The sequence below is a fragment of the Solanum dulcamara genome, chromosome 11, assembly GCF_947179165.1.
Source record: "Solanum dulcamara chromosome 11, daSolDulc1.2, whole genome shotgun sequence".
In the NCBI taxonomy this organism is placed as follows: Eukaryota; Viridiplantae; Streptophyta; class Magnoliopsida; order Solanales; family Solanaceae; genus Solanum; species Solanum dulcamara.
This window is the reverse complement of record NC_077247.1, coordinates 39402885-39427682: the sequence shown is the minus strand read 5'-3', so window position 1 is coordinate 39427682 and position 24798 is coordinate 39402885. Positions and strand designations below refer to the sequence as shown.

General features: G+C 32.9%; 3 protein-coding genes, 1 non-coding gene and 1 pseudogene across 4 annotated transcripts; 1 reads left to right on the top strand and 4 right to left on the bottom strand.

Moving 5' to 3' along the window:
• Nucleotides 1-6510: 6510 nt before the first annotated feature.
• On the bottom strand, nucleotides 6511-7369 carry LOC129873960 (uncharacterized; annotated as a pseudogene).
• A 4545-nt stretch (nucleotides 7370-11914) lies between these two features.
• Nucleotides 11915-15506, bottom strand: LOC129875204 (CASP-like protein ARALYDRAFT_485429). Its single transcript, XM_055950651.1, has 3 exons — nucleotides 14957-15506; nucleotides 12685-12814; nucleotides 11915-12601 (listed from the first exon to the last, which is right to left on the bottom strand). The coding sequence occupies exons 1-3, from the start codon at nucleotides 15091-15093 to the stop codon at nucleotides 12407-12409; spliced, it is 462 nt and encodes a 153-aa protein (XP_055806626.1). The 5' UTR covers nucleotides 15094-15506; the 3' UTR covers nucleotides 11915-12406.
• Nucleotides 15507-16103: 597 nt separating this feature from the next.
• On the top strand, nucleotides 16104-18599 carry LOC129874902 (pentatricopeptide repeat-containing protein At1g20230-like). Its single transcript, XM_055950286.1, has one exon. The coding sequence runs from the start codon at nucleotides 16347-16349 to the stop codon at nucleotides 18393-18395; it is 2049 nt and encodes a 682-aa protein (XP_055806261.1). The 5' UTR covers nucleotides 16104-16346; the 3' UTR covers nucleotides 18396-18599.
• Nucleotides 18600-19245: 646 nt separating this feature from the next.
• Nucleotides 19246-21601, bottom strand: LOC129874903 (oxygen-evolving enhancer protein 1, chloroplastic). Its single transcript, XM_055950287.1, has 2 exons — nucleotides 21237-21601; nucleotides 19246-20115 (listed from the first exon to the last, which is right to left on the bottom strand). Exons 1-2 carry the CDS (start codon nucleotides 21468-21470, stop codon nucleotides 19360-19362), a joined length of 990 nt encoding a protein of 329 aa, XP_055806262.1. The 5' UTR covers nucleotides 21471-21601; the 3' UTR covers nucleotides 19246-19359.
• Nucleotides 21602-23873: 2272 nt separating this feature from the next.
• LOC129875411 (small nucleolar RNA SNOR75) lies at nucleotides 23874-23959 on the bottom strand. Its single transcript, XR_008763197.1, has one exon. It is a non-coding gene; the product is annotated as a small nucleolar RNA SNOR75 (small nucleolar RNA).
• Nucleotides 23960-24798: the final 839 nt, after the last annotated feature.

The following is a 24798-nucleotide window of genomic DNA, read 5'->3' as shown; positions in this document are numbered from 1 at the left end:
CAAGGACTACCTTATCTTGTTGCAACCTATTACCTCCCCATGACACTTCTTATTTTCAACTATTTTTGACATCATAGCTGTGTCAAACATTAATGATGGCTGCCCATTTTGGATCTCCCTCTGTTTCTTTTTATTTTGTCCTTTATAATAAAGATATATTTTCTTTATACCTTTTTATTTTAACAAATTAAGAGAGAATTGTATTTTTTATTTTTAATATATATCCTTATGAAATATTAGTAAAATAAATACTTTCTTAAAAGAATTGTTAGATCAAAGTGGACTAAATAAAAATGAAATGAAGGAAATACTTAGTAGGCAATTGTTCATGTTTCATTGTGAAAATAGAAAAAAAATAGTTCTTGTTTTCGAAGTACAAAAATGATTTTTGAAATTGAAAGTTGTATTTGGTCATGGAATTATAAATTAAAGTTACTTGAATTTTTGTGGGCAATCTAGATTGAAAATAACTTTTTGTTCTTTTTAAAATTTCTGAAAATTCTTCAAAAAAGTGAAAATAGAATTTTCCAGATTTTTATGATCAAACATATTTTCTAGAGTTAAACTTCAAAAAAAAATGAAAAATTTTCATGATCAAACACTATCTAATATTTTTTGGGGATTTAATTAATTTGTAGTCACTCCAATAATTAGTCTTACTTCAAAATAAAATGTTCATACAAAAAAAAGTCTTCCTAAGAATCATCCCAAGTCATCAATTATCTTTACTTCTTTTAAGCTTATTGCAAAAGCTTGTGTATCATTCGGAGTATATGATGGTTATATTGTAAAATATAATTCAGCTATCTTTTTATTAAAAAAATAATTAAATTATATATACTAATAATGTAAACTATATGTTTCAAGTTGTAGAATATTAACCAACAGCTCTTTGAAGTATCCACTGAAAATTTCTATAAAGATTTCACAAAGGACAAATGCAATTCTTTTATTTGATTTGTAGTGCTCTAACTCCACACTGTTATTATTAGATGTTTATTTTGTGGAAGTAGATATTTGCAAAAAGTGTGCCTCCACCATCCTCAAACCTCTATGACGAGTAATTTTTTTTTATAAGAGAGTCAGATTCAGTATTTAAATTTAATATGACTCAAATTTTTGTTATTGAGCTATATTATTTTTTTTATATTCACACGTTATGTATTAAATCTTTTTATATGTATTTATATCAAAAAAAATTAAGTTTAATTAAATTCTTTGAACCAACATACAAGGAATTATCGATAGAAATTTTTTTATAGCTAAACAATAAAAATCACATGTTAATTTCATTTAGCTATCGATCATATGAAAATTCAATTAGATAAAAACTATTTAGGGATGAATTAACTAGGAATTACCTATAAATTCTGCAGCTAATTTGATGTATAGGTCATGACATCGAAAGGTTCAAACATTATATATTTACATCGAAAGGTTCAAACATTATATATTTTGGCATTCTAATCTAATATATATACATCCCTTTCAACTTTTATCATGAAAAAATCAGAAGCTTCACCTTTCCAGTGCACAAAACCGCACCTGCTTTTGCACTATCAATGGTTTCTGTTAAATATATTGTCCAATTCAATTCTACAAGTTGCACTATATACGTGGCATTAAAATACTACAACTCATGATTATTTTGTGGACTCACTACAACAAATAAAGGATTTAACGGTTTTAATATAATTACTCTTATATTATATTTAGTGACAATAATGAGAAATATGAGTATTTATAACCAATATTCTATATAAATATTGCTAAAGGCTTCAACAAATCTGAATGCAATGGCGTTAACTTAATTGCCGCTAAATATTTTTACAGCAACAAATATTGCTGGTAAATGAAAATTCTAATGTATTTAAATGTCTCTTTTGTTATAATGTGTGTATAAATAAATTCAACTCGATTACTCTCAATTATTTTCAATAGGAAAGTCTATATGCATGTGATAGACATTAGTTGTATTGGACGATGTAATTAAGATGTTAAACAATTTCATTCATGTAGTAGACGATGGATCAAGGAAATTAGACTGAACAAGTTAACGAGAAAATAACAGATCACGTAAATTTGGGATAGAGACCTCTTCACAAGCTGCAAGAAGTGCGATGTGCTTTGCAGATATATTGAATTGAGTGAATTGTCTCATTTAAAATTCTGAATACTACTTTTTAATAAATTTACCTTGAATCGATTTTTTTGGTTCAACTTTATCTGAACGTTCCCAAGGAGAAATCCTATTTTTTGGCTTGAATTGGTCAAAGAAATTTCTTGATATTGACGATTTGTGACGGACTGATAATAACTATCCAGGACCGTCTTAACCCTTAGGCCACTAAAGTCATTGCTTGGGATTTCATATTTTTGGGGGCCTCCATTTTAAAAAATAAAGTACTTATACATATATTTTTTATACATATATTTTTAAAAAAAATCATATGTACTTCTAACTTTTTTTTAAAAAAAAAAGATATGAAGTAAAAAAAAACTAACATATAAAGTGCTTATTAGTTTCCACTTTTCTATGAAAATATAATAATTTTCGGAACAGTTTCCTTAAGTGGAAATTGTCCTTCCTTATTTATCTCCTAATAATTTGAACTTATGTTATTATTTACTTTATATTCATCTTTTTTATTTTCTATTTTATTATTTTTATTTTTAATATTGAACTCTCTCCTACAAAACTTATTGAGTTACTGTTGCTTACAAGTTACAAAAGAATAAAATTTACTTTTTGGTATCTTTTAAAAATTTCAAAAAGTGCAACAAGCCAGCAAGTAATTATTATATTGAAGAAGTGCAACATTATTTCGATATTTTTATATCAACTTATCAAATTTTTTAGTCAAGTAATTATTCTAACTTTATTTTATAGTTTTTCTTGAAAAATTGTTATTGTTGATATTTTCAGTTCATAAGTATATATATTCTTGTTTTAGTTATTATTAAAATTTATTTAATTTAAATATATCAGTTAGAAAATATGATCCGATTTTACAAAAAGAGAGAAAACTTGAAGAATTAAATAAATTTCAAAAGGAGTCCTTAAGAGATTTTTAACAAACAATAAAAATCTTGAATCAAAAAATATGGAAGGATAATCTTCAAACGAACAAGTCAGCAATAGAGTTGAGTTAGATGATAGTAACATCCAAGATGAGTATCTAGAAGAAGTTGGTGAAACATGTGACATAGTCCCAATAATCAAGAACCCCTAAATAATTTAAATGGTTGCATCCCTAAAAATAAATGTGACGGTCTTTCTTTTTTTAAAAAAACTAACTAACTAAATAAATATTAGGGGCCCTCTCTAAAGTTTGGCTTTATGCCCTCAATTTTGTTGAGTCGGCCCTATACCTATCACCATTTAGTTATTGCAATTTAAAAAATATTTTAGAAGCTCATAAAAGGTCATCTTGTTGGGTGTTTGTCCTGACTTTTCTAGTATAATTGGGTTTTCCTTTAGGAACTTTTCCTAAAAGAAAAAAACAAAGTTCTCCATATTTGGCTAATTTTTTTTCTTGTAGAAAAAAGTTTATGACTCTATAAATAGGGCTCATTCCTTCTAACATATCAGCATTCACAATGTAGTCCTATGGACTTTCATGAGAGTTTTGGGTAGGGGGAGAATTTGTGAGACACAAGTGTTACGTTAACACTTGTGTAAACCTCTTTGTATTCCAAATGAATTGTATGAGGTTATTTATCTCGGTATTTTGTACTCTTAAATCTATAGTGGATTGCTCATCTCCTTTGTAGACGTAGGCCAGTTGATCGAACCACGTTAAATATTTGTGTTTTTTATGGTATATTTCTCGTTTGTCTTCTTACTCATGGTCATTCGAGGTTTGCTTTGCTAACTTCCGCATGACACCAAATTATTTCGATCCTAACACATCTAACATATGAAGAATGTAAAAATCGATATATCCCAACGTAGCAATATGCTTAATTATCTCTTAACACTCAACTATGTCAGGCTCTTTAATCATTGTCGTAAGTACTCACTAGATCTATTTCATGCCTGCTTAGTCATTATTCACATATCACATGTCAAAATACAAGCTTTTATTTACTTCTTTATTCTGGTTTTGTAAAACAAAGACACGTGTCTTTCCAATTCTAATTTAAATAACTTCTTTTTTTTTCATTTTAAGTTTAATAACTATATTCAAATAGTAACAAGTAATGAAAATTACACATTACATTAGCTAGTGAGATGAGTGGTCCTAGGCACTATATCCCCAATAGGATGGGGCCAGTATGGTTGAAGAGCAATTGGACCTTAATGCACAATAATGTTAATTTAAACAAAGAGACAGAGCACACAACAAAACTCAATCCTGAATGCTAAAGTTAGGTGCCCATATATTCAAAAGGCCACTAGCTAGGCATGGATGGCCAACTCACCCTAAGTTGAATGTTGAATCCTATGTAATCATTGATCAATTTGGAGGTTCTAATTAGAGTTTTGTACACATTGCTCCAACCATATGATGTGTTGTTCCCAAAGAAGAATAGTTTACAGTAAGTGATTTAAACTGCACACTAACCTCTCTTCACAGCTAACACATGCCTGCAGCCACTTGTACTATACATATTGAATGTATTTTGGAATGAGTTGTACACAAATCTAAATATTTCTTTTTACTGTTATATCGTTTAATAAATAATTATACATAAAGGTCAAATTTATACAAAATCATTTTTCCTCTGCTTATTCCTCATCTTCTGCTTCAAAAGCTTTGCTCGGTTTTGATTAACGGAGATTTCATGACTTATAATATCGTAATTTCCCAACAACAACAACAATCCAGTGAAATCCCACAACATGAGGTCTGGGAAGGATAAAATGTACGCAGACCTTACTCCTACCAAGGTAGGACGGTTGTTTCCTGGAGACTCTCGGCTCAGTAAAAACATAAATACATAAAAAAAATTGGGAGTTAATTTTAAACTAAAAGTATATACATTAGCTCGAGATACATGAGTGAAAATATCCGAAGTTGGGGCAAATTTTCAACTTCCATCATAGGTAAACTTGCAAAAATAATAATTTAACTTGGGATAAAAATTAAATAATGGCCTCAATAGTGGATATTTATGGACTTTGCCTGGCCTCATATTTGTCAAAATTCATAAATCTTGTGCCTAACTGTCTTTTCCTCTGTAACGTATGATTGATTATGTGCTTTTAATTGTCATGACACATTTCTACTGTAACTATATTTGACAATCTTCTTTAAAATAGTAGAGGAATTAAATACGTCAAAATCTTTTGAAAATGGGGATAAGCGAGAAGCCGCTTTGCAGGGTAGACTCGCTCCTACCTGCAACTAAATCTGTTTCTATATCTTCTTCTTATCTTAGGGGGTAATCAAGCCGGTACTTGTGGATTCAGGGGCGGCATCAAGTCATAAAACCATTCTCATAAGGAATAAGTTTAGTGGATGAAAATGGCATTTCCGGGAGCGCTAGTAGATACGGGGAGAGAGCAGGCAAAGCGTGTCGTTCGTAATTGAAAGAAAGATATCACTACTTTAAGAAAGGGAAATCCTCCCAAGTCTTTGTTCCCCACTTCTAGCTCTTCGTTGAAGGGGACATATTGCAAGCAACTTACCTAATTAATTAACTTGCTGTGTAATTACAAGACTATTTTCTTGCAAGTTGTTTAGTGGCAATCATACTTCTTTTCAATGACCCACAACACATTTTCCAATAATTAATTCATGCCATTTATTAGAATAATTAAGTTGATCTTTCTTTTAATTCCAAAACTCAATTACATTGTTAGCTAAGCGCTAGCTAGTTAGTGTAATATCAGTATCATGTTCCTCAGGGCGGAGCCAAAAAATGAAATTTATGAGTTTGAGATTTTAGTCTTTTTAAATTACTGGATTCAAATTTACAGTAATAAATTTGTATGTAGATGATATATTTCTTAAGATACATACGAAATTTGAATCAAAACAACTAAATTTTCTGAAACTCGTTTTATACTCTCTATCTCTTTTCTCAATAAAACATGTTTCCAAAGATGATTTTCTATTGTCTAACATTAATTTGCTTTTGGACAAGACTATACTACTCTTTTCTACCGATTAGAAATCCTCATCGTGCACCTGCATGCTCCTATTTATTACTCCTGCTTTACTCCTCCCTTCTAATGGTCCTAATACGGTTAGGCATGACTTAATTATATATAACTCATAGATATTTACAAAATTGTACGTACTACATTACGGTTGTCTGTCGTAATTGACAGTAAATCAAGCTCATTATTTATCTTTATAATTGTACTCCTCTACCTTAATCAAACCCGTACGTTGAGGGGTAGAATTGTGATATTACCCCTCCATTGTTGACAAGTACATTAAAACTTAAAACAAGCTTTAGCCTCCAACTATAATTTTCAAAAGTTAATCTTTCTATTTCGAAGACTCCGTATCAAGTTAAACAACATAACATATATATTGGGATGAAGGGAGTAATTAATAACCGCAACAGTTCTACAAAACCTACTATTTACATCTCAAAATTAATGAACAGTAATTAATTAGCTTCAACTCTAAAATATTCACAAAGGATTTAGCCTAACTGTTAATAAAGCGATTAAAAAACATGAGAAATCAAAATTCAGATCTCACAAACAATAACCAAAAAAAAAAAAAATTACTAGCACGTAGTATCTATCTAGCTAATTAAACCTTGATATGCAAAGTTATCTAATACATGTGCTAACAAGAAAATAGCGCATATAGTTAATACAATTTAAGTCGAGATACAGTTAAACTGGTCAGATATTACCCCGGCCTACTCATTTATTGCACTCAACTTCGCCGTGAACTTCTTTCTCCTGCCACTCTTATTATTCCCTCTAGGACCACTATTGTCATTCACCATTTTCTTTGAAATATTAGGACCACTTTTTTCAAATACCATAAATTTCTCACCACTACTACTACTATTGTTTATTGCAGAGCTAGCCTTCACAGCTAATGCAGCCATTTCCTCAGCTTTCAGCTTATGTTTTAAGTGGCTCAAAGGTAAGGCAAAATATAGCTGACCAAGTTGAAGCTCTTCTTCGGCATTTACGGCGCAAACGACGTTTCCGAAATCCATTTCGTCGGAGTTGCAAATGAAGATAGAAGGGTCATTTTGTAATAAGTAAGAAGCCTTAATTGGATAAGAAAACTCTTGTAATCTTCCATCATGAAGTATTAATTTGGCTGTAGCAACTGATGTGGATTCGTATGAACTGCATATAATACCCATTATTATTATTATGCATATGAATTGGACGAAGGAAAAGAGTTGTAATTTAATGGTTGTTTCAAAAGACTGAAAGGCGAGAGAGAAATGCTAAGCGTGGGAGGTATATAAAGATGCACCTTTTTTTTGTCATGTAGTATTACGACAAATACCGTATTTCCCACTTTTTAAATTTCGAGATTTAAATAAGATTTTTTTCTTCTCGTATTTTTTGTATATAGTCTTTTTTAAGTATCTTAAATTTTCAATTTTTATGATTTATATTACTAACTTTTTATATCAAAAACCTTAAAGATTTCATGCTCAAATTTACAAAATTAAATTATTTGATTTTTAAAATTTAAATTGTGCTGCATAAATTGAGGAACGAAACTCTCAACATGAGGGTCGAATCCGAAACCTTTGATTAGTGAAAAGAAATAAATTTATGTCTAACTCAACTTCAAAAGGTTTGAGCCAAACTCAACTCCAAAATTAGCTCATAAAGAAATTGTCCAAGACTATATAAAAAGATTTTCATTTTTAATCTGACATGGAACTCTTCAACACTTAAGAGCGAAGAGATCTCAACCATTCCACCATAATTCTTGATATGTATTTAAATTAATAAACCTTAAATGGAAGTGCTTAACCTTTTATACAGAAATTACTTAAAGTCAAACTTATTAATAATTCTCATTTGGACTGAAAAATTGTGCTATATATATAAAAGTTGCACGCACTAAAAAAAAGGACAGCCCGGTGCACTAAAGCTTCCGCTATGCGCGGGGTTCGGGGAAGGGTCTGACCACAAGGGTCTATTGTACGCAGCCTTGCCTTGCATTTCTGCCAGAGGCTGTTTCCAAGGCTTGACAATAAATTGAAAAGAGGATATTAACAAGCCATATAATTGAAAAGTCAGATGCAGATCCTCTCTATAATTATTGGTTTTATCGTAGTTGCAATATACGGAAAATAGTAATTGCATGCCAGAATTGGTAAATTTCATAATAAATAATAGTGTAAGAATTATTCACCTTAGTACCCTTGTGGTCGGGCCCTTTTTCGGACTCTGCGCATAGCGAAATCTTTAGTGTATCGAATTGTCTTTTTTATATATTACTTAAGGGAAAAGTCCGGTTTACGCCTCCTTAATTATATGAAATATATTAATTTTACTTTACGTTATATGTAAAGGTTAAAATCATTCATTCATATTCTTATTATTAGCTAATTGACTCGTATTTGCTGTTGTTTCTAATGAAACTCCACTATGAGCTGGATGAATTTTACTTATCAAAATACTTGAGGAAAAAGATGGCTTAGAACTAGACTCTGGTATCTTCGTAGTGAAATTCGGTTAGGATAAAAAAAGAAAAGAATTGGGAGTGTAGTTTTCAAATAGTAATATAAATAGTATGAATGACTCTAAAGTATAATAATTTTAAAAAGTTAAAATACTTTGGATAATCAAGGAATATGACACTTTTCCAAATAAATTAAATAGTGTATTACATGCATGTTTATATAATGTCCAATATACAAATGCACTTACTTAAATCAACAGGAAAAATGTGTCATGATCACTATTTTCAAAGGCATTTTTTTTTTGGATGAAACGTACCAAAAGCGCTTTAGGACACAAATGAAAGATGTAGATGGTACGAAGTAAGTTTCAGATGTAAAAGTCTAAATTTCGGATTTAAAAATGTACGCTTCAAATGTTAAATTTGATTTTTTTATTGTTTTAAAATATTTTTACTATAAATTATGTTTTTTATTATTGATGTAATGATATTTTTACGTTATACTATTATGTTTTCATGTTATAGTGATTTTTTCTAAAATAGTGGAGATTGATGATGAAATGGTTGATGATTTCATTTTAAAGATTATCTTAATTATTATCATTTTTCGTGTTATTACCTTATTAATAATAATTATAATATTTTCTCTATATTATTGATGATTTATTTGAACTATTCATAGAATTATTAAAATATTTATTTTTACTTGTATTTTTAGTAATAGAATTATAAAATGAAGACACATGAGACCAACGAGACATATACACTTTCTGTTTCAAAATTTACACCTCATCTCATACTATACTACGTAAAATGCCTCGTCTCGCGTCCATTGGTTAAAATACTGGCCATGACCATGAATGAGGAGAGCAATGCATTGCCAGGTTGTAAAATGGGGGTTGACAGGTTGTATAAGGTGGCCTTTCACTCTGCCCCACGTTTCACAAGCTAAATTCCAAATCAGGGATTCAGCTGCCATCCTGGCTCATTGCTTATTGACTTATTATCCACCTTTTTCTCCAATGATATTAATTCCAGCCTTAAATAGTAGACATGAATTCTAATTATACTACAAACTAAATATTTTCCTCCGTTCTTAAATAACTGGTGTTTTCACATTTTTCATTTTGAAACAGAAATAATTGGTGATGTTTTACTATTTTATTTTTATTTAAATAAAAAGAATTTTACATGACCAAAATACTATGGTAAAGAGCTATATCTGTTTCAAGATATTTTTTTAAAAATAAGTATTAGTAAAAGTACATTTTTAGGAATAAGTAACTTCTTAAAGGATGTACCTAAGTTAAAAATATCACTTATTTAGAATAGAGAGAGTATATATACTTTCCCATTTTAATTTATTTGTCTGTTTTTAACTTGATATGGAGTTTAAGAAAATAAATAAAATTTTAAAATCTTATAATCTTAAACTAAAGATATGTAGAATGTACTAAAATATTTTTTAATCTTGTAATTTTAAATATGTCACGTGAAAATTTAAATTAAAAAATTATCAAAAAGAAAAGAGACAATCTTTTTTAAACGGAAAAAATAGGTTAAAATACATTGAAACAGAGGGATTATATATTCTTTCTATTTTCTTTTTATATATCAAAATTTAATTATGTACGAAGTTTAAAAAGTACAGAAATGAGACTTTTGAGTTTTGTGATTTTAAATTATCAATATGTATAATATATCAAAATATTTTTTAAATTTTATGGCTCTAAACATATTACGTAAAATATTGAAAGTGATATTAACTCGTTAAATAAATTAAAAAGAAAGTAAAAAAATAAATTAAGGCAGTAAAAATACCGTTGTTATTATTTAGAGTATTACAATATGTTTGGAGTAATACTCATATATGGTGATGGCGATGGCATTTTATACTTTGGGCAATAAAAGAAATTCAGATACTAAACTTGAGATTGAAACATGGTTATTAACTATACATTATATACTACTTATATAAGATAGACTATTTTTGTTAGAAAAAAAAATCTCTAACATATTAAAATAATATTCAAAATGCCCTCGTTTCACCTATGAATCCGTAATTGTTCTTAATATAAAGAATGGGAATAGAAAAACAATAATAATGTTAATAAACATATGTAATGTATTAAAGAATTTAATAATGTGAACAGTTTAACTTGTCCTAATTGGAGGTGGGTCCTCAAAACCTAACCATGCCACCAAATCTTGACTAGCTAACGTATCTTAGCTTTATTAATAATAGAAAAGCAAATGTTATCTAATCTAATCTAGAAAAACCTATATTGGCTGCCCACTAGCAAACAAGCAACCTATGCCTTTGATAGTGATGCAACATTCTAAACCCTGCATCATTATACAGTTTTCCCTTCTTATTATTATTATATTCTAGATGACACTGTACATATGCAATATAAAGGGGGGGGAAAAGATGGGTATTCCCAACAACCCAACAGCAGCTTACGTATTATAATCTGATCTTTAATTCTAGTGAATCTCAAAGCTCCATCTTTTTCTTGTTTCCTATGGCCAGAGAAACTGCACATCGACCTTCTCTTTCTTTACATTTTTCTTTTTATGTTTGCAATAATTTAACCAAGGAAGAGTGTTCTTCTCTGACAGTAGAAAGCAGCTATTGGTAGAATATAGGTGAATCCATCTTATGAGATAGTAGCTTTTTGGAACAAATTAGACGGTCCGAAAGGTCACATTTCCAAGCGAAAATTTCAAATAGGGCATTTAATTTCAAAATGGACCAAAACGGACAAATCCTTTGTATGCACGCAATTTGCTCCAACATTAACGGCTCCAACCCCCCCCCCCAAAAAAAAAGCGTGCATACAGATGATTTGTCCATTTTGATTTTGAATTTCAATTTTGTCTTTGAGACGTGAAACTCCAAAGAATAAAAATGGATACCTCTAAGATATTATGGAAAATTGTACGTTGGTTTTCCATATTTATTGATTGAAACAACAAAGTAAAACATATATCATTTGAGGTTGTTCGGTTGGTTGATTATATGAACTTTCACCTTGTTGGTAAATGAGATTTAATTCTTCTTCACCTTGTAATCTCCTCCACCATTTCTCTTTTCTTTGCCCCCGATGTGATTAAAAAAAGAAGATATGATTTGTAGTTTAAGCATATACAGGAGACTGGCATGCCTCTTGGTTCATGAACCGATAAATGCCTTTCAATAAGCTGATAGAATGTATGTTAGAAGTACATAACTAAGCTGAAAATCAATTTGCTTCTCATGTTTGTCTTTGAGTAGAACATCACTAATAAGATGCTTACTTAAGCTCTGTAAGCTTTCATTTATTCTTAATTTGTTTAGTATAAATAATATAAGACAATGGTTACAATTATCTAATTAGGACAAGATAACTCTGGTATATATCATGCGGAACAATTTGAGTATCTAATCTAAAAGCTTCTCTTATAAAAGCGGTAATAGAGGAGTTCAAATTGGATCTAGTCTTGGATAGAGACTTCAACTTGTGTGGGGGTAGGAAACGACGTTACCAAGGGTATCAAGGCAGTAGATTGTGAATCCATGTTGTGCAAGTTTAATTATGCATGTCGTTTATAAATGGACCAAATACTCTAAAGCAATGAGTGAACTAACTTTTAGTATCATTCTAACCCTTGCAGAGATCATAGTAGAACATATTGGTGACATTTTACAAATGGTCTCTCTTTTGGCCCCATAAATTAAACCAAATTATGTCGGAGAGATGGCAAAGATGGAGATATTACTTGACAATCTTTACTCCCTATTTATTAAATCAAAAGACAACCAGGAGGTCCAGGACCAGAGATACAATATACTATAAGGTAGGAAGAAGCCAAAGATTGAAGAGCAAAGACGCCGATGACGATATCCAAGTCAAGAAAGCCATGGCAGCAGAGAGTTGATATCGTAGGCATATATTACCTCTGCAGTATACACTATGAGAAGCAATCAGGTAATCAGCCACACTAGCTGTGGAACACGACACAGCCAGTGACAGAACCGAAAGGACCTGTTTTGAATCCAATAATACACTATTTGATCAGAACAAGATTATACAGTTTGAGTTGTCAGTAAATTTATCAAGGCACTTACCCAATCTCCTAAAATAACAGCTGACAATACTTTGGGCTGATTAGGGCGTTTAGCCAACACTAAAAATGTATCGATCATTGCCAATCCCAAGCTCCATGGTGTTACCAAACCCATGGTTGTCACCAAAAAGCTGCAAACAACAATAGGTGAAATAGGTAATTTAACAGAGAAATTGCACCTCAGCAACTAGAGAATTGTAAGAACATACAAATATTCAGATATAAGATTTTTACAACTGATTACTCTTGTTCCATGCTTAGTTAAAATTATGCACTTGTAGGTATGGATTAGTTTAGAATGTAAAACTAGCTTGGGATAACAACTTCTAAATCTAGAATATGTTAAAGAGACTACGCATACGAGATACCACCAAGGGGGGTGTGGTGGGATGGATGGGATCCCTCCACGCTTAACCACAAGTCTCAGGTTTGAGCCTAGAAACGGAGAAACTCCCAGTAGGGAGCACTTCACACTTGCGAATTCAGATTAGTTGGCCAGCGGTTTTGATTGGAATAATCATCAACAGTAGTAATATTAAAACCATGGACTTCCAAAAAGTATCGGTGCGCTTCTTCTTCGTACCGGTTCAGGAGCTTAGGCCCAAGCACTAGCAGAGCCACCTTATGCTGAGGGGGGTCAATTCATCGGAAAATTACACTGTTTAGCTAAATTAAAATTTCAATTTTATGTATAAATACTATTTGTTTACTCCCCTTGTTTATTACGTGTGTCTACCTTTATATATTGTGACACTCCTTAGTAAAAAGTTTGGCTCCACCACTGGGCCCAAGCGGTAGTAGTTTCCTAGTTGGAGTTGGCATACATAGGCCCGACACCAGAGGTTGGTTGGTGCATTCGATAAAGCATTCCGCTAGCTAGAGCATAGCAAGCAAGAAAGCTCAAGCCAGCAGTAAGATCCGGAGCAGGAGCATTAGGGTAGGTGATGGCAGCTGCAAGATGGAATTTAGCAAGTTGCCCGAAACTGGCACCACCTACCTGAGCAAGAGTTGTGCTAGAGAGCTTGTCTTAGGCAAAGAATAAGAAAATGAAAATGCAGGAATAGCACCTTAGAAGCAGAATATGATTTCAATCATTAATGACCATTAGAAATATTAACCTTGGGTATACAGCTGATAAATTTAGAATCCGTTAAACAGATTATGCATATGAGATACTATCAAGAGATGTGGTGGAAGGGATTACTATCCAGAGATGTGGTGGAAAGGATGGGATCCCTCCCTTAACCAGAGGTTTCAGGATCAAGCCCTGAAAATGGAGAAACTGCCGTTAGTGAGCACTTCCTCCTTTAAGGGGCCTTATGTGGGGCGAATTCGAATAAGTTAGCCAGTGAGTTACGTATACGAGATGGCTATACAAAAAAAAAAAAATACACATGTGAGATATATCCCACTAACATCTAGTTTCAGTATAATACTCCAATTGGTATAACAACTGCATAGATGATTCCAAGCAGCATAAATCTCAACTAAGCACTTCCTAATGGCAGCTTTCACGACAAAACTCCAGATACAGTACAGATAAAATCTGATATCTGTTTAAAGTTCTCAAGTAAACAAAGCATACAATATGACCTGTTGTCAGTTGTCATATTCTCAGGAAATATTTCTAACCTCAATTACGCATCCCAATCCGCAATAACCAATTAACTACTCCAACAAAATAACACAAGTGTATATCCAACATGTAATCTACCTTAAGTTCATGTAACTATTTCTTCCGGACTCCATATTGAAAATGAACTTCACACTTCTCTTGTGAAGATCCTTCTATTAACAACCATAAAAGGTCAAAGAAAGTGCCCATCAAAGCTCATTAAAAGCTCTGTACTGGGCATTCGGCATTCACGTGGTTATTTCAGTAGAACCATTTAGATGTCAATTTATCAAAATGAATGTAATTCTACTGGTGGCAACGGTAATGGCATTTGTCGCAACCCAATTAATCAAAACCCGGACTTGTTTACATTTTCAGACCAAGATAGCGAGCTGATCCTCTTCCCAATCTGACTTTGGTTTTAAAATTTCTCAAAAATAACCAATTTGTTAAATTGATCGATACCAGTTGCCTGCTAAGGCTCAATTCAAGTTTAGTTTCCCTATAATCTTTTCAGTCCACTCATTTCACTTACATGCCAATTTCAAGAGCCTCCAAATTCAAAAGATTAAAACTTTGTATGAAAAATCAGAAATAGATAAACTCGACAAGCATAAAATAGGAAGCAAAAAGATCAAAGAAAAGAATATATAAGTACCAGAAGGGAGCGTAGCTGTAGCTGAAGAAAGAAACACCAAAACACATGAAAAGAAGTGAACTGACAGAGAAAATTGCCTGTCCTAATCTCAAAGCTAAACCGGCACTCGTCCCCATAGCCCCCGGCTGTTTATCCATTTCATCACTGGCAATTCACCTTCTTCTGTTTGTAGAATTCTGTTGAGTTCATAGATGGTATCCATTCAATTATGTGCAGTTTTTTTTCAACAAAAGGAAAGCGTGAGTGAATGGAATGCGAAAAGGAATTTTGGGGAAAATAATTGTGATGGCGATGTTGTAACACAAGAATATAATACAACTTGCAAGCGTTACTATGTCTGTCTAGTTTGTTGAGCTGTGGGTTTCCAAAGGGAATTTGATTTGTCTTCAGTCAGAGAGGAAAGGAGAATAGCCACCTCAGTGCCTGCCAAACAGTAAATGTGATGTTGCCTAACATGATTTGGCAAAACATCAATTATTCAATCGTAATTTGGAAATTTTGGATTGAAATCCGGCCATTAAAGTCAACTCGGGAGAATCCATCCAAATCAGAGTTAATTTTATCAAAGATAGAGATATAAATAGCCCGATAGGAATGTAATTCATGGAAAATCTAATTAGTTTAAGAGTTAATTAGTTAATATTATGAATCTTATCAGATTTTGAACTTAGGATACTTATCAGATTAATTTTGAATTTTGGATGCATGTATTTCGAATACATAAGTTAAAATTAGATGTAATTTATTCTGATATTGTATCCAAGTGTATTAACGTTATTGCTCGCCTCTCTCCTATCTTGCTCACAACTCTCCTCTCTCGCTCACGTATATGGTATCACATATATATATATATATATATATATATCTAGTGTGATTTGCATGTATTTAGGATACACAGATTCTAGTTCGCCTCTCTCCCTCGTATCTAATAGCAAAAACATGTATTTATATGTATTTGACGTGAAATTCGGTATGAAATTATTATAGTGAAATAATGTAATCATTTCAAACTACATATAAAATTAGTAAATATGATAAAAATGTTTATGTAATTAGATAATTTTCTTCTCCAATTAATAATCAAAAGTGGATGGGTATTTTTAACCTTTTTTTCTCTATTACAAATAAAAAAATTGCATGCGACATAATTTCTTAAAACAATTCAAGTTAAAAGCATCAATTCTGGAATTTCATTCAGTCTTCTTTGCTTCACTAGCCAGACAGCAATGGTACAGGTGCTTGCAGGATTTTAAATTAGTGTGGGGCAAAGCAATGCTACATCCACTTCTGTGACGAAAATGTGTACGTAATATAGTAAATAAGTTGTATTTGGGCAAACCACTGCACGTAACTTGCATCCACCATTACAAGGGTAGCAAGGAACAAACAAATGCTCTCAAGGGTGCGTCTTCATCCAAACTTACAGTTCCTGCGTGCTGTTGGACCTTCTGGAGATATACGACGTGCCCGTCAACTGTTTGATGAAATTCCCCATCCAGATATACGATCATGGACGCTGTTGATCACTGCATACACGAAGAGCGGATTTCCAAAAGAAGCATTGGAAGTCTATGATAAATTGCAGGAAAGGAAAGTTCATCCTGATCAATTGGCACTGTTATCAGTAACCAGGACTTGTGCTGCTTTGGGCAACTTGATAAAGGCAAAAGGCATTCACGAAGATGTAATTAGATATGGATATCGCACTGATTTGCTCCTTGGAAATGCACTGATTGACATGTATGGAAAGTGTAAATATGCTCAAGGTGCTAGAGAGGTTTTTGATAATTTAAGTGCTAAAGATGTAATCTCTTGGACCTCGATGAGTTCTTGCTATGTTAATTGTAAACTTCCAAGAGAGGCACTAATAACATTCCGTGAAATGGGGCTTAATGGGGTGAGGCCTAATCCTGTTACATTGTCTTCTATACTTCCTGCCTGCTCAAATTTGAAAAGTTTGAATTTGGGGAGAGAGATTCACGGGTATATTGTTAGAAATGGAATACACGATAATGTGTATGTCAGCAGTGCTCTTGTGGATATGTATGCTAGTTGTTCAAGTATCAAACAAGCAGAGTCGGTATTTAATAGTACTCATCAGTTTGACTATGTTTTATGCAATGCCATTATGTCGGCATATTTCTCAAATGGGGAATGTGACAAAGCACTTCGCATCTTTCATCAGTTGCGAAAAGGAAGAACCAAACTGAATCACGATTCGTGGAATTCTGTTATTGGAGGGTGCATGCAAAGTGGAAGAACAGATAAAGCGCTTCAAATACTTTATGATATGCAGCAGTCAGGTGTAAAACCAAATAAAATCACGATCACCAGTGTGCTACCTACTTGTATAGATCTAGGAAGCATGAGAAGAGGTAAGGAGATTCATGGTTTTCTCCTTCGGCATTTATTTTTGGAAGATGAGACAGTCTTCACTGCTTTGGTATTCATGTATGCTAAATGTGGTGACCTAGAACTATCCAAAAGAGTCTTCTATATGATGCCAAAAAAAGATACTATTGCTTGGAACACAATGATTATCGGAAATTCAATGCATGGGAAGGGAGAGGAAGCCTTGTTGCTTTTCCGTGAAATGGTAAGTTCAGGGGTGAAACCCAACTCTGTTACCTTTACTGGCGTCTTATCAGGTTGCAGCCATTCACAGCTGGTAGACAAGGGCCTTGTGATCTTTAATGCAATGAGAAAGGAATATGGAGTTGAACCTGATTCAGAACATTATTCATGCATGGTTGATGCTCTAAGCCGTGCTGGGCGCCTAGAACAGGCATATAATTTCATCCAAAACATGCCCATGAAACCAAGTGCTGCTGCTTGGGGAGCATTGCTTGGTGCATGTAGAGTATATAAGAATGTGGAAATGGCACGAGCTGCTGGAAAACAACTGTTGGAGATTGAGCCGGAAAACGCTGGGAACTATGTTTTATTGTCCAATATCTATGAAGCTGCCAAACTACGAGAGGAGGCCTCAGAAATTCGGAAATTGATGAGAGAAAGAGGAATTATGAAAGGTCCGGGTTGTAGTTGGATTCAAGTGAAAGACAAAGTGCATACTTTTGTTGTCGGTGACAAGAATAATGCTCAGACTGCAGACATTTACAGCTTTTTGACTGAAGTAGGTGAAAAGATGAGGTTAGCTGGGTATTTACCCTGTACAGACCTTGTTGGCCAAGATCTTGATGCAGAGGAAAAGGAATACAGTTTGTGCAATCACAGCGAGAGGCTTGCTGTTGCCTTTGGGATTCTCAATTTGGATGGTGCATCATCCATTAGGGTGTTCAAAAACTTGAGGATATGTGGCAATTGCCATAATGCTATTAAGTATTTGTCTAAAATTGTCGGGGTGCAGATCATTGTGAGAGATCCTCTAAGATTTCACCATTTTAAAGATGGGTTATGCTCCTGTAGAGATTTTTGGTGAAATAACAAATGCCACCAAGTATTAAACTTGATAAGCTGCAAATGTAATTAATTCTTAAGGAATATTTGGTGGATCTAAGCTGATAATACTATGAAGAAGGTTCTTTTTGTTTTTCTCCAAGGAAAATAGAAGTCTGCACATGTCATCCATTGTGACCATGCTTGCGGGTGGAACTAATGATTTAGAAATTTTTGCTGGCACTAACTCGATGATATATACTCAGAAGTCAGAACAAAGGTTCTACGGCCTATCCCTGTATGCAAAAATGTAACAATTCTCTTCTAACCACCTTTAGGCACCTCATTCTATTTCTGAAGGTTGTTCATTCAGAGTGGTGTACTCCTACGCAAGAGAAGAAAAGTGCTACTACCAGTTTGATACCTGGGACTAGAACACGAATTCTGTATGTTTGTAAGTCAAAATTGAAAACAATAAGATGATTGTTACTTCATTGGAACTTAACCCAAGGAAGAGTAAGCATTTATATTGGCTCCTTTGTTGCTTTCTCTCCATCTGTCTGTCCATTTCTAATTTAGTTGTGAATTTCATCTGCTTTACCACTGCATGATCTGTGATGGACACTAAGTTGTTTGTTACTTATCAGATATACACTGGTAAGGATCAGCCTTTCTGTTGTTTAAATCTCTTAACATAAAAATACTTAATTGAGCTTACCTTTGCTGAACACATTCACTAATTTTGATGATTGTGGAGTCTAGAGGGTATGGATTGTTGTTAGCTTGCTCCTTTCTATGATGACATTACTTTGTAGTCTATCCTGGGTGTACACAAGCATTAGAAGTGTTTGTAACTGGCTATCAGCATGAAATATTACTCGAGCTTGATAATATACAGCAAGATAGTTGTTTCAGTGCTTGTCCAAATTGGGTCACAGAATGTTTAACCTTGCAACTTACAACAAAATTTAGACCAAGAAATGATACACAAATTCTAGAACTCTCCATCATTCAAGTTGGGCATACCAGATACCCTGGATTTTTACATCCTTGGGGACCTTTGCTCCCAGATCAGTATCAGATGGCTGGATGCTCTCAAATACTCCAATGACCTCACCAGTCTCTGGCTTGCTCTGGGTAACACTCAAGGTGATCTTTCCTGTTAAAGATGCAGTGTTCTTTACGTTCTCCTTCTGAAGCTCCTCCTCGTCTCCTCTCCCTCCAGCGGGCAATGCAACAGCATTGTCATAGCCAGTAGATCCACCTCGTCCCTTTGGGTCTAGGAAGGATGAACCTCTGTACGATGGCACAAGGAACTCACCACTAAAGCTTTCTGGTTTGCCGCTTGCCACTAGCTGTTTGATAGTGAAGAGGAAAGGCACACGCTCACCACCAGGAAGCTGAACTGTAACAGCAGCATAATCAATTCCATCCTTCTCCTCAAACTTAACAGTGCCATCAGGAGACACTTCGAATGGTCCCTCAATCTCATCAAGAGTGTAGGTTAAGCGTGTCATGAGCTTGGTTTTTTGGAAGTCTGGGGCTGCGTTCTTGCTCACACCCTCTGCCTTGACAGTGAATGATGTGGGCTCTAAGCAGAATTTCTTGGCAGTGTATTTGCCTGGTTTGAAGGCAAAGCTGCCAACACCTCCATCAATGGTAGGGCACTGGTTAGCAGTTCCAGTTCCCTTTACTTCCATGTATGTCTTGCTTTGGATTTCGTCATAGGTTAAACGTTTTGGAACTCCTTCCGCATTTGCTCCCTGTGTAGCCAAGTGTACAAACTTTAGAAATTTTTGCATGAGAAACAAGAACAATAACTACTATGCATCAGTCCCAAATAAATTGGGGTCGCCTATATGAATTCTCATTGACTATGTTTCTCCGTATAAGCTCAATTCATGTCATCATCATACCAAATAAAAATAAAAGTGAAAATTAGATTGTGTATATATATTAAGACAGAATCCGTAAATCAGTTGATCTTTATAGAACTATCGATGTTTGTCCTGAAATACAGATAACAGCATGAACATCCAGAAATGAGCTAGGAAATGGTGACTAGAGATTGGAGGATTGGATAGGCTGATCTTAATTTTGGAGGTGGCAATGTGAGGGTATAAAATGGGTGGCAATGGTAAAGAAGCCTTCTAAAGTATTTCTACATACTCTCAAAGACATCAAAGGCCCTCTACTCCTGATATAGATATGTGGTAGTTATGGTTGTGAATGACAGTGAATATGAGGCCTACAAGCTTGAAAAACGTTTTACCTGCTTTTAGAATAGGTACGTCACACTGGTAAGTTAGCATTCATCTCTAATCCAGTTATAGTGTTTCTTATCATCTTAAATTTTGGTGATTGGATTTACACCAAAGGAAACCATAAACTTCATACACAATAGAGGGATATGACAGTTTATTTTTCCAAATAATGAATAAAATTCCTGTATCATCCTATCCTATTCACAGTACTGATCCATTCATAGTTTAAAAGTGGCCTTCTTGCATTTGTGCCTCCTCATGATCTAAACGAGTCAGCCGATACACCTAAGTACATGTTCCTTAACGCTGAGGACACCCCTGAAGAGCGGGGGATCTCATGACATTTTTCATTGATTGTCTTGTATTTCTAATAGTAAGTTGTTTAATAGCTGGCATGTTGAATTGTATACATAATATGATGGGCTAGTTTAGAAAGATCCTAGTTGAATGATGATGAAAAACTGCTAATTTGTATTTCTTTTTCTGTTGACTAGAACCTATATGTAATACCTGAAACTGTACTGTCTGAATTTATGACTCTTTATCATGCAGGCAACAACACTGGATATATGGGAAATAAGACATGAAGCAGGCAAAATTGAGTAAGAAGAGCAACTTACTGAGACGACGAGGGCAGAGGTGGCAAGAGCAAAACCAGCAATCTTGGCAGCATCAGTGCATTTCTGAACCAATTCCTTGATTTCAGTTTGCAAAGAGCAAGTGAGCCTGGATGCAGCTGGTTCAACACCAAATGCTTTGCTCACACTTTGAGCAGACCTCAACTGCAGGTTGTTTCTAGCACCAACCTTTGTTGGTTGCATAAGAGTAGCAGCTGCTTGTAGAGAGGCAGCCATAATTTTACCCTTTTTTCTTGATCAAATGTCTTGTGTTCCTCTATGTTTCTGCTTTGTTAGAAATGGTTTGTATGGACTATGGAGAGAGTGGACAAATTATTTTGGTGGCTTTGCTGTGAGTAAGATAAGAGATAGGATAAGGCCTATATTTTCATTGGTTGGCCTGAGCTAATGCCTCTTATTTGGTGGCTTGCAACGTGGCAAAGTTTGTGTTTAGGATAAAGATACTCATTTTGTAATTTTGCCAGGGAATTTGTGGACTACTGTGTTTTGCATTATTTGAAGCTAAAATCCTGTGAAATATTTACTCACAAGTAGTTGCACCAAATCACATAAGTTGATCATGGTTAATTATTTGTTGAGATAATATATATTGCAAATTGGGTCAAAAATTAAATTGCAATGAATTAAATTTCCCTCCTTGCAAGTTACACATATTGGATTCCAGTTGCCTTCAACATTTAGTTAAAATTGCCCTATTTTTTTGTTTTAACGTTCTGTTAATTTTATTTCTTTTGCTACCTTAGAGTAGGGGCATTCGCTATTTTGGAGAGACGATTAGAAATAAAGATATTTGAAATAAGATAGAACTGATCTCGATGAAGGATATGATGTGAAAGTGAAATTGTGATGATTCTGACATGTGAAGAAGAGATGCATGGATGCCCTCATGCAGAGGTGTGTGAGAGAAGTTGTCTATGAATGGTTTCAAGATAAGTAGAGATATGTCGAAAAAATATTAAGAAAAAGTTAATAAAAAGGACATGACAACTTACCGATGAAAGTTAATAGGCAGTTTAGTGGTGTTTGGATTGGTTTATTTTAAGTGATTTTTGGCTTTTAAGTTCTTTTTTACTTTTGGAATTATTTGAAAAACACAAATTTTTAGGCTGAAAAAGTTTTTAAAAAGAGCCAAAAGTTGGGTGTCCCTAACTTATGACTTTTAGTTTTTAGCTTATAAAACACTTTTAAAAAAATCAATTTGAACACCCCCTTAGAGTTGTTTGGCATATTGTTTTATACTAGAAATCATAGTATTTTGTCTGTAGTTTCTTATCCTTCTATTTATGTTACTATCTTTTCTTCTTTTTTTTTTTAATCTGAAAGCATATTTATATATATATATATATATATATATATATATATATATAACTTAGTCCACAAAAAGGGGGAGGATATCTCCTCCCATAATGTTACTATCTTGTCTCTTGTACTTCACTTATCTCACTATTTTATTATAGTTATTATTCTTGTTTTTCTTTATGCTTTATTTTGTCATGCTTTCTATATTATATACTTTGATATTTATTTTTTTAATTGAGGGTCTCTTAAAAATAACTTTTCTACCTTTCAGTAATAAGTTAGGCATATATTCTGCCTTCTCCAAACAATACTTGTGAAATTATTGGCTATTTGTTGTTATAATTACAATTGAAAATATGTTAGAGAAATTCTCTAGCAATATCTTAAAAGAGATTTTAATTGATCATAATTTAATATGATTAAGTGCATGTTTGGCTTAACTTATTTAAAATAATTTTTTCAGCTTATAAGTACCCCAACTTATTTTTTTAAGCTTTGGACATATTTTAAACACAAAATAGTTTTAAATTGTTCAACCAAATACTCAATAAAAAATAAAAACAGCTTATAATCTGTTTTAAGTCAATCCAAATATGCTGAAAGACAAGTTTATATGATTATTTTTCATCATACATATCCAATTTTTGAAGGGAATGGTGACTTCTTAGTTATAATACCTACACAATATATTTATGAAGTTTATAATTTCATGAAATTGTGAAAAGTTTTTCTATATTTTAAATAGGAATATTGTTGTTTAAATTTTATTTTCATATTTAAAGTGGTTATTTTTAATGCGTTTCAACAGTGATTCAACTTTAAATATTTGTCCATAACCAACCTACTTCCAACTCCAATTCATATTAATTGACTCAGATTGGCTGACATATATTTTATTAAACTAATTTTAAATAATAATGCTTTAAAATTAATTCGCTTTATATCAAAGTAAAATAAAATGATGCAACATAAGTTGAGAGATTAGACTAATCCATTTTGAAGTTCAACAGTAGTTTCTAGGAATTTCGTTATGAGGAGAAAACGTTGTTTAATTTTGTTTAAACATCCAATAGAAATACTACCAAAACAGATTCTTTGGCTATTTTTTTTCCTGAAAAACAGTTTAATGACAGCATTTAATTATTTTTAAAACAAATATTTGATAATTGATGCATAGTAATATTTTCCCCCGGATTATACTTAATAAAGATATACTAAGTAAATTTGAAGATGGGAAATATGAACCATTCAGATTCGTTTTCAAAAGAAAACTCGATCAAAAAATAGAAAAACGTAAAAATGGGTGATTTTGATTGGAGTTCCTCTCAGACAAATGCCTCGTTTTGTCTTCATACTTTTAAAAGAATGGATATCAGACTCGTCATCTGTGTTGTTCATCACTGAGGAACTCCGATAACTAGCAAAAAGACGAAATCAAAGAACGGAAAAGACAAGTGAAATTTGAAGGAAAACTTAGTACTAGTAGTAAAAAAAAAATGGCTCTAGAGCAGGCATAGCAAAATGAAAGATGAAGGGATTGATTAGGAACCAGTTGTAGTTATAGGCGGTGGATGGCTGCGTTAGGGTTTAGAAGGGCTGCGAAAATTCATATGGCCCAGATTTAGTAGCTAAACCCGCAACTTATGGGCCTTTCTCATCAGCCGAGGATTAATCAGAGTAATAATGTATAAAGTATAGCCGAAGATTGTACTTTTTAATTGACGTAATACATCAAAATCCCTGCAACAAAATGTATTTTAGTATTTCAACTTCACGGACGTTTAAATATCTTTCTTAATAATTTTAAGTAAATTAAATATCACTTTAAAGGGTAACGTGACAGAGATAGTGATTGCACACTCTCCTTAAAGCGAGTGAGGACAATGGTTTTTAAAATAAAATTATAAAGTCATATACATGACATTTTTTTATAGGTCAATATATAATTAATATTTTAAATATTATTTTCTTGATATATTAATTTTCATTAAAATATGTAAATTTTCTTATTGGCCACAATTTTTTTTAAAATTTTTTCTTTCTTTATTCTTCATTAATTTTATTTATTTCTTTTTATTTATTCTTTAACACTTCTTAAATTAATTTATCCTAATTGATGAATTAATAATATATATTTTTGAAAATCAAAATATAAAATATAGCCCATTTTCCCCCTCAAATCCCGCCCCCGACTCCACCCCTACCTACCCCTCACTTCTTTCATCTTCTTTTTTCACCAATTTTA